Consider the following 14,089-nt stretch of genomic DNA (forward strand, 5'->3'; position numbering starts at 1 on the left):
GCCCGACGCGAACGATATACTACTTTCTCGGGAACAGGCCCAGATCCCTGCAATTTGCGTGAAGAGGAGGCGGAGAAAAAGGGGCCAAAGGGTGGGTTGCCTTCTGAGAATTCGTAGGCGATCAAATACACCCCCACTTCCCTCCATTCTACTAGCAAACGTGTAATCTTTGGAGAATAAAATCAATGAGCTATGCGGAAGGTTAAACTACCAACGGGACATTAAAAACAGTAACATCTTATGCTTCAAGGAGACGTGGCTGAATGACGACACTATCAACGTACAGCTGGCTGGTTACACGCTATACCGGCAGGATAGGACAGAGGCTCCTGGTAAGACAAGGGGGCAGCGGACTATGTATTTTTGTAAATAACAGCTGGTGCACGATATCTAAGGAAGTCTCAAGCTATTGCTCGCCTGAGGTAGAGTATCTCATGATAAGCTGTATACCACACTACCTACCTAGAGTTTTCATCTGTATTTTTTGTAGCTGTTTACATAACACCACAGTCAGAGGCTGGCACTAAGACCGCATTGAATGAGCTGTATTCCGCCATAAGCAAACAAGAAAACACCCACCCAGAGGTGGCGCTCCTAGTAGCCGGGGACTTTAATGCAGGGAAATTTATATCCGTTTTACCAAATTTCTATCAGGATGTTAAATATGCAACCAGAGGGAAAAAACTTTGGACCAACTATACTCCACACACAGAAACACATACAAAGCTCTCCCTCGCCAACCATTTGGCAAATCTGACCATAATTCTATCCTCCTGATTCCTGTTTACAAGCAAAAATTAAAGCAGGAAGCACCAGTAACTAGATCAATAAAAAAGTGGTCAAATGAAGCAGATGCTAAGCTACAGGACTGTTTTGCTAGCACAGACTGGCATATGTTCCGGGATTCCTCTGATGGCATTGAGGAGTACACCACATCAGTCATTGGCTTCATCAATAAGGTCATCGTTGACGTCGTCCCCACAGTGACTGTATGTACATACCCCAACCAGAAGCCATGGATTACAGGCAGCATTTGCACTGAGCTAAAGGCTAGAGCTGCCGCTTTCACGGAGCGAGACTCTAACCTGGAAGCTTCTAAAAAATCCCGTTATGCCCTGTGATGAATCATCAAACAGGAAAAGCGTCAATACAGGACTAAGATCAAATCATACTACACCGGCTCTGCCGCTCGTCAGATGTGACCGGGCTTGCAAACCATTACAGACTACAAAGGGAAGCACAGCTGAGAGCTGCCTAGTGATACAAGCCTACCAGACAGGCTAAACTGCTTCTATGCTCGCTTAGAGGCTAATAGCACTGAAACATGCATGAGAGCACCAGCTGTTCCGGACGACTGTGAGTAAGACCTTTAATAAAACAGGTCAACATTCACAAGGCCGCAGGGACATACGGATTACCAGGACAGGTACTGCGAGCATGCGCTGACCAACTGGCAAGTGTCTTCACTGACATTTTCAACCTATCCCTGTCCGAGTCTGTAATACCAACATGTTTTAAGCAGACCACCATAGTGCCTGTGCCCAAGAACACTAAAGTAATCTGCCTAAATGACTACTGACCCGTAGCACTCACATCTGTAACCATGAAGTGCTTTGAAAGGCTGGTCATGGCTCATATCAACATCATTATCCCAGAAACCCTAGACCAGCTCCAATTTGCATACCGCCCCAACAGATCCACAGATGATGCAATCTCTATTGCACTCCACTCTGCCCTTTCCCACCTGGACAAAAGGAACACCTATGCGAGAATGCTATTCATTGTCTACAGCTCAGCGTTAAACACCATAGTGCCCTCAAATGCTCATCAATAAGCTAAGGACTCTGGGACTAAACACCTCCTTCTGCAACTGGATCCTGGACTTCCTGACGGGCTGCCCCAGGTGGTAAGAGTAGGCAACAACACATCCGCCACGCTGATCCTCAACACAGGGGCCCCTCAGGGGTGCATGGTCAGTCCCGACCTGTACTCCCTGTTCACTCATGACTGCACGGCCAGGCATGACTCCATCACCATCATTAAATTTGTCGATGGCCTGATCAACGACGTGACAGCCTATAGGGAGGAGGTCAGAGACCTGGTCATGTGGTGCCAGGCCAACAACCTCTACCTCAATGTGATCAAGACAAAGGAGATGATTGTGGACTACATGAAAAAGAGTACCGAGCACGCCCACATTCTCATTGACGGGGCTGCAGTGGAGCAAGTTGAGAGCTTCAAGTTCCTTGGTGTCCACATCACCAACAAACTAACATGGTCCAAGCACACCAAGACAGTCGTGAAGAGAGCATGACAAAACCTATTCCCCCTCAGGAAACTGAAAATATTTTGCATGGGTCCTCAGATCCTCAAAAGGCTCTACAGCTGCACCATGGTTGCATCACTGCTTGGTATGGGAACTGTTCGGCCTCCGACCGCAAGGTACTACAGAGGGTAGTGCGAATAGCCCAGTATATCACTGGGGCCAAGCTTCCTGCCATCCAGGACCTCTATACCAGGCGGTGTCAGAGGAAGGCCCTAAAAATTGTCAGACTCCAGCCACCCTAGTCATAGACTGTTCTCTCTGCTATCGCACTGCAAGCGGTACCGGGTCACCAAGTCTAGTTCCAAGAGGCTTCTAAACAGCTTCTACCCCCAAGCCATGAGACTCCTGAACATCTAATCAAATGGCTACCCAGACTATTTTCATTGCCCCCCCCCCCCTCTTTACACCGCTGCTACTCTCTGTTGTTGTCTTCTATGCATAGTCACTTCAATAATTCTACCTACATGTACATACTACCTCAACTAACTGTTGCCCCCCCCCCGCACATTGACTCTGTACCGGTTCCCCCTGTATGTAGTCTTTCTATTGTTGTTTTACTGCTGCTCTTTAATTACTTGTTACTTTTATCTCTTATTCTTGTCCGTATTTTTTGAAACTGCATTGTTGGTTGGGGGTTCATAAGTAAGCATTTCACTGTAAGGTATTGTTGTAAGGTACCTGTTGTATTTGGCGCATGTAACTAATAAGATTTGATTTGTCTGGCCACTTTTCCATAAAGCCCTGATTGGTGGAGTGCTGCAGAGATGTTTGTCCTTATGGAAGGTTCTCCCATCTCCACAGAGGAACTCTGGAGCTCTGTCAGAGTGACCATTGGGTTCTTGGTCACCTCCCTGACCAAGGCCCTTCTGCCAACGATTGCTTAGTTTTGCCGGGCGGCCAGCTCTAGGAAGTCTTGGTGGTTCCAAACTTCTTCCATTTAAGAATGATATAGGCCACTGTGTTCTTGGGGACCTTCAATGCTGCAGAAATGTTTTGGTACCCTTCCCCAGATCTCCAATCAAGTTGTAGAAACCTCTCAAGGGTGGTCATTTGGAAACAGGATCCACCTTAGCTCAATTTTGAGTCCCATAGCAAAGGGTCTGAATTCTTGAAAATAAAGTATTTCTGTTTTTTTGTCTAAAAAAACTGTTTTCGCTTTGTCATTATGTGTAGATTGACGAGAAGAAAAAAACATTGAATCAATTTTAGAATAAGGCTGTAACGTAACAACATGTGGAGGTCAAGGGGTCTGAATACATTCCAAATGCACTGTATAACAAGTAATAATGCATTTGATCAACCTGTCAGCTTTAAGTTGTGTTCTATCATGTCTTTGTTTTTGCCCCCCCCACCACCCCCATTCTCTGCCACCTCTCCACCTTTCTCACAACTTCTCTCTCTCTGTCTCTCTCTGCAGTTCTAAGTTCAGCAGTAAGATAAAGTATGTGAACAGCCTGGCGGAGCTACGACAGCTAATTCCAATGGAGTATGTGCACATCCCTGAGAGCATTATCAAGTGAGTGAGTGTGAAGATATTGTGAGCATGAAGATAAAGTAACAACTCTCACACACACACACACACACACACACACATGGAACGAGAGTGGAATGGAGTTCCACCACTAGTTTTGGAAACGGTATGATCAGACAACTAGATTTCTGTAAAAAGTATCTTACAAAGTAGCCAATTTGGGGGTTAAACTTTACAGCACTTGACACATTGCATGTGCATAAGATCACACTGACATTCTGTAATACAACATTTAAAAAAGTGACAATGTTTAGATCCACACAGGTACAAAACATTGTCGCTGTTAAAAGGTGGTATGAGGAGTATAATAGTGTGGTGTGGGCCTTTTTGGGGGGAACCATAAAATGACTGTAAAATGTTGCACTACTGGCTGTTATTGAGGGGGATAGACTGAGGGGACATTCATTCCAGATCATGGATAGCCAACTCCGGCCCATGCCAGGGGACAGATGCTGATTTGAAAGGAAAATAACTAAATCCAGCATGACATCGTCTTCCAATTTGCTTATCCCTGTTTTAGATCAACTTGCCATGTTGTCATTGTAACTAAGAATTTGTCCTTAAAGGAATATTTCAGTATTTTGGCAATGAAGCACATTATCTAATTTCCCAGAGTCATATGGACTGGTGGATACCATTTTTATACTTCTGTGCCCAGTTTGAAGGAAGTTGCTAACTAGTATATACCATAGACCTCCAGTCATTGCGCTAACACTAGTTAGCACTGGCTCACAAAGCTACCTCTAACTTCCTTCATGCTGGAAGCAGAGACATAAAATGCTATCCATCAGTTCATCTGACTCTGAGGAAGTAGATAAATCCCCGAAGCATCCCTTTACACTCAAATGGTTAAATAAAGCTTAATTAAAAATAGTCAGACCGATGGAAGGAAATGATTGGCTGAGAGCAACAAGAATGCATGTATAGACTACAAAGGCCTTTGGATGATTTCTCATTGACGTGTAGAGAGTCAAAGGAGACCTGCTGTATCCACTGTAACCTGGACACTGTGTCATTGGAGACATGTGAAAGACCGAACAGAGCTGAGACATAATAACCCTGTGGATGTTCCTGTGCTGAGTTGAGGGAAACCGAGCCATAGTGATTGGTTGGGAGGGAGGATGAATCCTGTGTTGTGTCCACTCACTAACTGTACCCCTCCTGCCTTTCTCTACTCCCGTCTAAGGTACGAAGAGGAGAGGGGTATACAGACATTTGCATGTATGAGGTAAACTCAAAAGGTCTGCCTGTGTTGGTTGAGTTCCCTTACCCCCCATGTATTTTCAGACTGGCCCTACCTCCTGGCACTAACACCCCTCCCCCCTACGCCCAGGCTGATTTAATCCGATGACCTCACCCACGGTCTGTGTGATATGTAAGAATGTGTCCTGTCCTGTGATTGGTTGTTTCTGATCTCTGCATGAGGTATTTTCTTTTCTCTATTTGATGATCAACTTGTTTGACCTCTCCGGGACTCCTTCACCCATAATCCACCCCAACTGACCGTAGACCCCTGCCTACAGTTCGGTGCGTTGAAAAGTTAGGTCGCAGCACAGTGTTGTCGCAAAGCGTGGGTAACTGCACCGGTGGTGTTTTCTAAGTGTGGGAACATGTTATGTTTTAATATCCCAATGTGAATTCAATAAATACTCAACAATGTTTTAAGATGAATTCATTTAATGCAACTTTTATCAAACTTACTCGACAAACGTGCAATTGTACTTGCTGCCACAAGGAACTCGCCTTCATCCCGGCACAGGTGGCAAAAAACTTTTCAGCGGGCACAACTGTATCTTTTTAGCATTCTCTGTTCCCTTCCTAACCCTCTTAACCCCTTATAGCCCAGGATGAGCTGAACTAGCTGCATGCGTACTGACAGTGCGCTTTACCCCTTGGTGTGTTTCTCATCCTTTACTAACCCTTAACCCTTAACCTTTGACACTGATCAAGACAGGACGAAGAATTTCTGTTGTATGTATCATACATTAACAGTAAATGTATTTAGGTCTAAGCCTTTTTCCATCTAAGGTTAGAGCACTAATATAGTATCCCCTCAGCCAGCTCACGAGACTTGAGCCCTAATGTCAATGTTATCTAACACTAAAGGCTCAACTGGAACAAGGAACAAGCTACAAGCTAAATCATTTGCATGTGAGGAATTCCTTGAAGGCATAGTCTCTGACTCTCACACGGATCCCCTTGAAGCTCCCTCTTATAACCAATGACGACATATCCCTCTTGACATTTCTAAATCTTTCTTCATAGAGTAACATTCTCACACTTTCACAAAACACTATGCCCATACTATAGTCATTTACCAGACACTCTTATCCAGAGCGACTTACAGGAGCAATTATGGTAAAGTGCCTTGCTCAAGGGCACATCGACAGATGTTTAACCTTAGTCGGCTCGGGTAACCTCTCGGTAACCTCTTGGTTACTGGCACACTACAGTTAACCGCTAGGCTACCTGCTGCCTAGTCTAACGAAGATACTCTCCCCCTCTCTCTCCCCCTCTCTCTTTCTCACAGAGTGGATAAGAGAGTGAATTCCGGTGTTTGATTATTCCTTGGTGCCTGCTATCCATTTGGCCCTTGACGTATGACCCTGCGGTTTAGAGTAGACCACATTGTCCTGCCTTCACACACCTGTGGTGAAGAGAAGGGGCTATTCTACCATGTATGATTCATTATTAGTCTGTCCCCACAAGAAAGAGGCACAGAAGCAAGAACCCAGAAGGTCCCCAAGTTATGATTTCTTCGCAGGCAGTGTTCAACACAACATATAACGCATAAACTGTAACTTTTGGCAGCGAGTAAGCATGAGTATTTAAAGGGGAACTGACATATATTTTGGGAAGTAATGGGGATTGAGAGTTTTTGAAAGAAATTGGATTTCATTTGAAGAAACATGCTTTCGAAATGTAATAAATTGTTTAAAACCTGTCAATCTGTCAATCACTAAGTTATTTCTAATGACATACAGTTGGGGACAAAAAAACATTTTATTTTTCAAAATGATTTTGCTGCAGCAACGATACAACGTTATAATTTGACAAACTCTCTCAGGGTGACGCCAAGCAGCAAGTTTATTAACTATCATCTGTCAATGAAATATATTTAAGAAAACTATCAATACCAACACCCTATTTACAAATCACATTGTGGTTTTACTTTCCTTGTTAAATAAACGATCAGAATATGAAGGTAAGACAGGAAATCACCAGGAAATGTAAAAGTTTGATAGAACCTCCTGGGTTATTTTTCCAAAAGAAAACATATCTAGGATGACATTAAGAAGGATAAGACAGAGATGGCACCATAAAAGTTTTGATTTGGTTCCCAATGCAGATGTACTTCCTGATGACTTGAGATTCATGACATCACTGTCGTATCCTTCTTTATCTCATTCTAACTTTGTATCACATTTCAGAGGATACAAATTATTTTCTTTTGTGTATTTCTGCCAGTCTAAGATACTCCTCCAGACATCTGATAGCAATGGGGTCCGTGTCTGTGTCCTGCTCTGTTCCTTGAATTTTGCCATCAACAACCTGCCGCAACATCTTCCAGCAGACCTTCTTACCTCTAGCCATGGACTCTGACTGCATGATGTTTCCCCTAGCCAGTGCCTGCAGGCTGCGCACAATCTCCTGGTTGGTCTTGATGGGGAAGTCCTGGCCACAGAGGTTGATTAAATACTTCCAGTGATCACCAGTACAATGGATGTCAGCGTGGACTCAACTCCAGCTTGGGTACACCACACTTTAACGGATGGCTGGCCAAAGAAACTGTGTCAAAGCAGGACGTGATAGCTATGACAAAGGCAAGAACGGACGCTTTGGCCTTCTTGTCCACGTGGACGCAGTACATGTTTTGGGGGGCGAGCAGTCTCTCGAAGTTCACCTTGTGGTGGACGACCAGCGAGAAGGCCAGATGGAAGTGCTCCTCCTCAAGATTTACGGGGATCTCCAGGTACCCCTGGTCAGCTCCAGGTACAGTAGTATTTGTCTGGGAACTGCGTGCTGTTGAGGAAGCTGCATGTAATTGACAGGACCTTGGCATGTTCGATGTCCATCATGTCTCCTTGCAGGGTGGCGCTGCAGTCACTGTCGTCCTGCGGAATGTGGTTCTGCATCTGAGTACTGCAGCCAGCTCTAGCCATTGTTGTACAGGTTCACCTGAACAGAACCGAGCTGGGTAAGCATCCAGATACCAATGGATACCAGCATCGCACTGAGCAGCAACTTTGAGAGTCTCCTCAATGCCATCTAAGAAGGGGCAATGTAATGACGATTTTTTACCGGGTGGTTTTTAATATCACTATTGCAGGCTATCTAGTGAAGTTACCTTAATTAACATGTCTTTATTCAGTGTGAGTGTCAAACGACATCAGTTCTCCAAGTTGATATTCCGGGATGTCATTGTGGTTTAAAGTTGCTCCTACCCTCTACTTTTTTGAACATTTTGTTAAAAATCGCGCAACATTTCAGCGCCCTGCTACTCATGCCAGGAATATAGTACGTTCATATGGTTAGAATGTGTGGATAGGAAACCCTCGGACGTTTTTAAAACTGGTTAAATCACGACTGTGGCTATAACATAACGTGCGTTACATCGGAAAGCGCAGGAAAACCTGATCACAGAAAATGGAAATAAATATCCTTGCGCCACTTCCAGCAATTGTTAACAGTGAGCCGAATTAGATAAGACCGAGCATTCAACTCCCACAGCATCCCCATGTTGTCTAGAGTCTTGTGAATTGAATCATCTTTGATTCTTGGTTGAACCGAAACAGGGGCACCACTTACCTCCGGTCTCCGCCCAGATCATTCCGGAAGAGCTCTCTCCTGAAATTTTTTCCAAGACGACAGCTAATGATTTTTACATCGCCTACGGATGATTTTTATCGCTTATTAACGTTTACTAATACCTAAAGTAGCATTACAAACGTATTTCGAAGTGTTTTGTGAAAGTTTATCGTCTACTTTTTGAATTTAAAAAAATGACGTTACGTTGTGAAATCGCTGTTTTTTTCGTTTATCACAGAGTCTACATATAACGATATCTTGGCTTTATATGGCCCGATTTAATCGAAATAAAGACCCAATAGTGTTTATGGGACATCTAGGAGTGCCAACAAAGAAGATGGTGAAAGGTAATGACTGTTTTCTATTTTATTGTGCGGTTTGTGTAACGCCGAAATGCTAATTATTTTGTTTACGTCCCCTGCTGTGCTTTTGTGTTGTAGTGTATTGGTGCATGCTATCAGATAATAGCTTCTCATGCTGTCGCCGAAAAGCATTTTAAAAATCTGACTTGTTGCCTGGATTCACAGGCAAGCGTCCCAAGTAGAAGCAAGAGGTTTTAAGCTGTAAATGTGGCATGCCACTATTCTGCCGAAGTTTATAATCCCAGTCCCGCTGAGTGCCAAAGAACTATGGAAAAATAGAGAAAGAACACTTGAGCACTTCCTAATTTACATTTGTAGTCATGAAGATGTACACAAATTAGTTATAGGCAGGCCAATCATCATAACCCTTTAACTGTCTCTTTTTGAAAAATATGTTTCATCTTAAATTCCTATTACTAACAACTCAAGAATTTACAATATTTTGGAAATTACAGAGGCGGTTGAAAAGTCAAGAGGGCCTCCCGGGTGGTTAAGGGAGCTGTACTGCAGCGCCAGCTGGATTTGGTGGCACAGCTGGCGCTGCAGTACAGCTCCCTTAACCACTGCGCCACCAAATCCTTCTCTCATCGCGCACCAGCGTCTCCTGTGGCGAGGCCGGGCGCAGTGCGCGCCAACCAAGGTTGCCAGGTGCACGGTGTTTCCCCCGACACATTGCGGCTTGGTTGGGTTGTGTATCGGAGGACGCATGACTTTCAACCTTCGTCTCTCCCGAGCCCGTACAGGAGTTGTAGCGATGAGACAAGATAGTAGCTACTAAACAATTGGATACCACGAAAAAGGGCTAAAATTCATTTTTAAAAAAAAATGTAAGAAAAGTCAAGAGGGTCATACCAGCAATGGCATGTTATAATGACAATTTGCATAGCATTTTTACTAATTTCAACAATAGTGCATGAATTAGTTTAGGTCTGCTTCAATGGCTTTTGTAACTCTTGCTAAATGGGGATGAGGTGTCAAAGTTGAACAAATTATGGTAATTGTTTGTCCAAACATGAATATTTAAATACATTGAAATAAATGTTTCCAGGCGGTGTGTAGTACAACATAACACAAAATAGTTTTCTAAAATTTCGAATGATCCATGTTCCGACTACCTTTTGACACAACATATGACAAAATCCATTTTTTATAACCATTATAGGCATTATTTTATTGGCGATCTTTTGTCTGAATATCAATTAATTAATCCCAAGAGGCATTTATGATGCATTGTTGTGTGCTGTCAACAATGCAATCACATTTGTCACCAAAATAAGGATTGTTTATAAAAAATTAATACTTATATTAACATTAACAATAACTGCCTGGTTGAAGACATTTTTACAAATGATTGCTTTTTAGCCTTTAAACATTTTACTTTACTACCACTCCCACCTACTCTTCAAGGTCTCTGCTAACAGGAATTGTGCAATATTTATCCATGACCAAGTGAATTCCTGCCTTTTTATCCCATATCTCCTTTGGTGACTGGTTTTGAGTTTTCTTACCGCTCTCTGAGTGGGCATAAGAGAGCCGTAACACTGAACTGCAGCAACCCAAAAGTATACAAATTATGTAAATTGATGCAGGAGGCCTGGGGAAGATGAACCAATCAAGTTTAAGTGTATTTCTTTTGTTCATATTCATTTCTAAATTCACTGTCAAAACTTGTTTAAAGGGATAATCTTTATTTTGTTCTGCTGTGAACTAAACACATACAGTACCTAACTACGTCTAAAGGTCTGGTTGCAAGTTCTGTTGTTAACTAGTTGTGCACATAAAGTATTTCACAACATATTCAACAATGAAGAAATTTGTCAAATATAATATACTTTATTTTTTACGATTACACAAATTAGAATGGTGGTGTAATCTGTCTGGAGCCTTCTGTCATAACAGACCTCCATGCAGTTGTAAGTACTCTTAATAGTCCACAGATTTTTCATAATGGGTTAGAGTAGAACACCAAAATTGTTATTTTTCATTACAGGAGGATGATGAATACCGCTTGTCAGCGGCCACAGAGAGGGAAGATAGAGAGGCCTATTGAGGTTCACACCTTAAATAACATCTAACAGTTGATGATAGTGTTGTACCATAATAAAACTTGCACCTTTTTCTCTAACAGAGCAATGCTGGAAATTACAGTGAAGAAGAGGGTGCATCCACCTCGACAGCACAACTTACCTAAGATGTTCAGCTTTGGCCCATGACTTACAATGATACCAAGTAGACCTGGCACTGTGAAATTCAATGTCATTTGTTTTCCTATATCTCCCTGTGAAAAAGGTGTACTTAAAGAAACAAATTGAAAAATTTCATTTAGAAATTGACCACAAGGCTGCAGATGCTAAAAAGTACAACTGCTGGGACATCAGCTAAAGGTGGGTGAGGTGCCCACAGGTGGATGACTTTACTTGTTTGAACAACATAAAAAATATTAACTACTGCATTTGTACTTGCAGGAAAAAAAGAATATTTCATAATAAGAAAGGCATATTGTCTTTGACACTGCGGAGGTGATGGTCAATCAGAAATGGTAGCATGTTGTCTCTTCCATCTCATGCATCAGCAGGGTGGTCAGGCTCATTCACTGGTTGAGTATGACATTGTTCTGCTCCAATTGTGGCAATGTTGTGGAGAATCACACATTCCACAATAATGTCAAATGCTCATTCTGGGGTGGCCCTGAGCCTATGAAGGCACTGGAACCGGGCCTTGAGCATCCCAATGGTCATCTCTACCCTGGCTCGTGTCCTGCAGTGAGCCAAGTTATAAAGTTGCTGTGGGCCAGGCTCAGGGTAAGGGGTCAGCAAATAGGGCTGACAGGGGTACTCAAAGCTTTATACTAAATTAATTGTTGCTTTGACTGATATCTGCAATTATGTGGAATTCTTTGAGTCTTGTGGGTCTGTGACTTGGACACCACAAAAGTGTACAGTGAACGTTTCAGCGCAAGAGACATTTCTGACAGCGCGACAGACTGTTGCCTTGGAAATATGCTCAGCGTCACCGATGTTATATAGAAAATTCCCTTTGGCAAAAAAAACAAAGTGCAACACAAATAGTTTTTTTCCCGAACTGGGAGCATGTCCACGACATTTCATGTGAATGATATGAGGGCTGAGAATATTGTTCAGATGAATGATCTATTGTGCAGAAACACTCAAACAGATAATCAGAGAATGATAAAACATCCAAGGGGGGTCTGATCATCCTCTCCTGAAGGAGATTTCTGTGAAGTATTTGTGCTTCTATGTCAACTGGCTCTTCAAGAAAAGGACATACCATGTCTGACACCTCTTTCAGGCTTCAGCTAAAGAGGAGAAACAGGGTTAGTTGAAAACCTGCCAGGGAGCAGGTTAACTTCATGGAGTATGTTGCCATAGTAACTGACTCTGAGTTAAGCTGAACTGGCTTTGTGAAACCGAAAACCCAGAGTTTCCTTCAACTCGGAGTCAATTGACTTGAGTTTTCATTAAACCCACTTTCTGAAACAGGGCCCTGGTCAGTCTGTCATGGAAAGAGCAGGTGTTCATAATGTTTTGTACACTCAGTGTATAGATGCTCTATGTAAATAGAAATAGGCCTATGCCAGTGATAGGGAATGCAGCATTTTGCTTTAATGGACCAAGACCAGGTGTGTTGAGTTTAGTCAATCATTGAACTGACCACCTGAGCTAATTGATCAGTTCAGTGACTAAATTCAACACACCTGGTCTTCCAGGTCCGTTGAAGCAAAATCAGGCATGCCCTGCAGCTCTCCAGGAACTGGGTTGCCTACCCCTGGTCTACACACTTTCATTCGTTTTACAGCGTCATCTAGTGGCATATGTATAGGACCTTGTAGTGTATTACTCAGTGAATAATTGATGTAGAAAATGGACGTGAGATTGGTAATCCTATTGTCCTGAATACGTTTTTTTTTGTAAACTGAAGGTAACAGAGTCCTCTCCAAGTAGGAGAAATCCTGGACATAAAATCATTTCAACTTCCATCCTGATGTATTATACGCCTCCGTCACACTGTGCCTCAATAACATTGTCGACCTTTGAGACCAAGCACTTGTGGAGTTGCATAGAGGTAAAGAGGCGGATGCTACGTAATGGATGAGAGCAGTCATTGGATGAGAGCCTTGGGGTGGGTACGAGGTCAGTTAGCTACCAAGTACAGGTCGTCACTAGTTACCACAGCCATAAAGTCGTAAATCCCGCCTATATCTACAATTGATTTTCTTAAATTGTGATTTTAAACATAACCACACTGCTAACCTTAAAGTAAGACCAAAACGCTAACTTTGGCTGTGGTAACACGCAGCTCTCCAGTGCAAATGCTAATGGTTAGCCTAAATAAATAGCCTGGTCTCATAGACTAGACGTAACATAAGAAATGTAATTCCGGACCTCTACATTAGTTTGATATGTTATGTTTGGTATGATTACATAGACAGATGGTTACTTAACTCCAACCTTAACCCATAGCCAAAGTTAGCCAACTAACTAATGTTAGTGACCTAGCTATAATTTGTAACATACTATACGTTTCGCAAATTCATAGCATATTGTATGTTTGGCAAATTAGTAGCATATTGTACATTTTGCGATTTGTAATGTATATTAAGAATTGTAATAAACGAAGTTAGTGGTGGCCATTAATACATACCATATGAAACATAACAAATGGAGTGTCTCGGATTTACATACAGTAGAATTGAGATACTAAGGGCAGGCATTTATTTAAGTAGGATGGAAGGAAGGGATAGAAGAGAGTAGGCTATTTTACAAGATTAAGGGTGAGACAAAGCCACTTGAATAAGACTTTAAATGTGATAGGAAAGCATGATTATTGCCAGGAAACAGAGACCATGGAGCATGTATTGCTACAGTGCGGGTAGTATCACAGTGTACGAGAGAGACAAATCTAGTATGAGGAAGAAGGGGCTACAGGAAATGATTTTAACGAATATATTGAGTAGATATTAACACTTTTTTAAAGGTATTTTGTTGTGGCAACAGGGCTGGCAGGTAGGTTTTAGTTTCTCCCTGTCTCTGACCCACACTC

General features: G+C 42.6%; 1 protein-coding gene across 3 annotated transcripts in view; it reads left to right on the plus strand.

Annotated features, from left to right (window-relative positions):
* LOC115139787 (protein prune homolog 2-like) overlaps positions 1–6,805 on the plus strand; it is a 54,474-nt gene extending 47,669 nt beyond the window's left edge. For 2 of the 3 annotated variants that reach the window (XM_029677569.2, XM_029677572.2), the window contains 3 exons: positions 3,744–3,842; positions 5,044–5,085; positions 6,388–6,805. In XM_029677569.2, the coding sequence (XP_029533429.2) occupies positions 3,744–3,842; positions 5,044–5,085; positions 6,388–6,418 (172 nt within the window). In that variant the 3' untranslated portion in view covers positions 6,419–6,805. The remainder of the gene's footprint in view (positions 1–3,743; positions 3,843–5,043; positions 5,086–6,387) is intronic. The other variant, XM_029677570.2, reaches the window with a different exon arrangement.
* The last annotated feature ends 7,284 nt before the right edge of the window (positions 6,806–14,089 follow it).

Source organism: Oncorhynchus nerka, linkage group LG13 (genome assembly GCF_034236695.1).
Source record: "Oncorhynchus nerka isolate Pitt River linkage group LG13, Oner_Uvic_2.0, whole genome shotgun sequence".
Lineage (NCBI taxonomy): Eukaryota > Metazoa > Chordata > Actinopteri > Salmoniformes > Salmonidae > Oncorhynchus > Oncorhynchus nerka.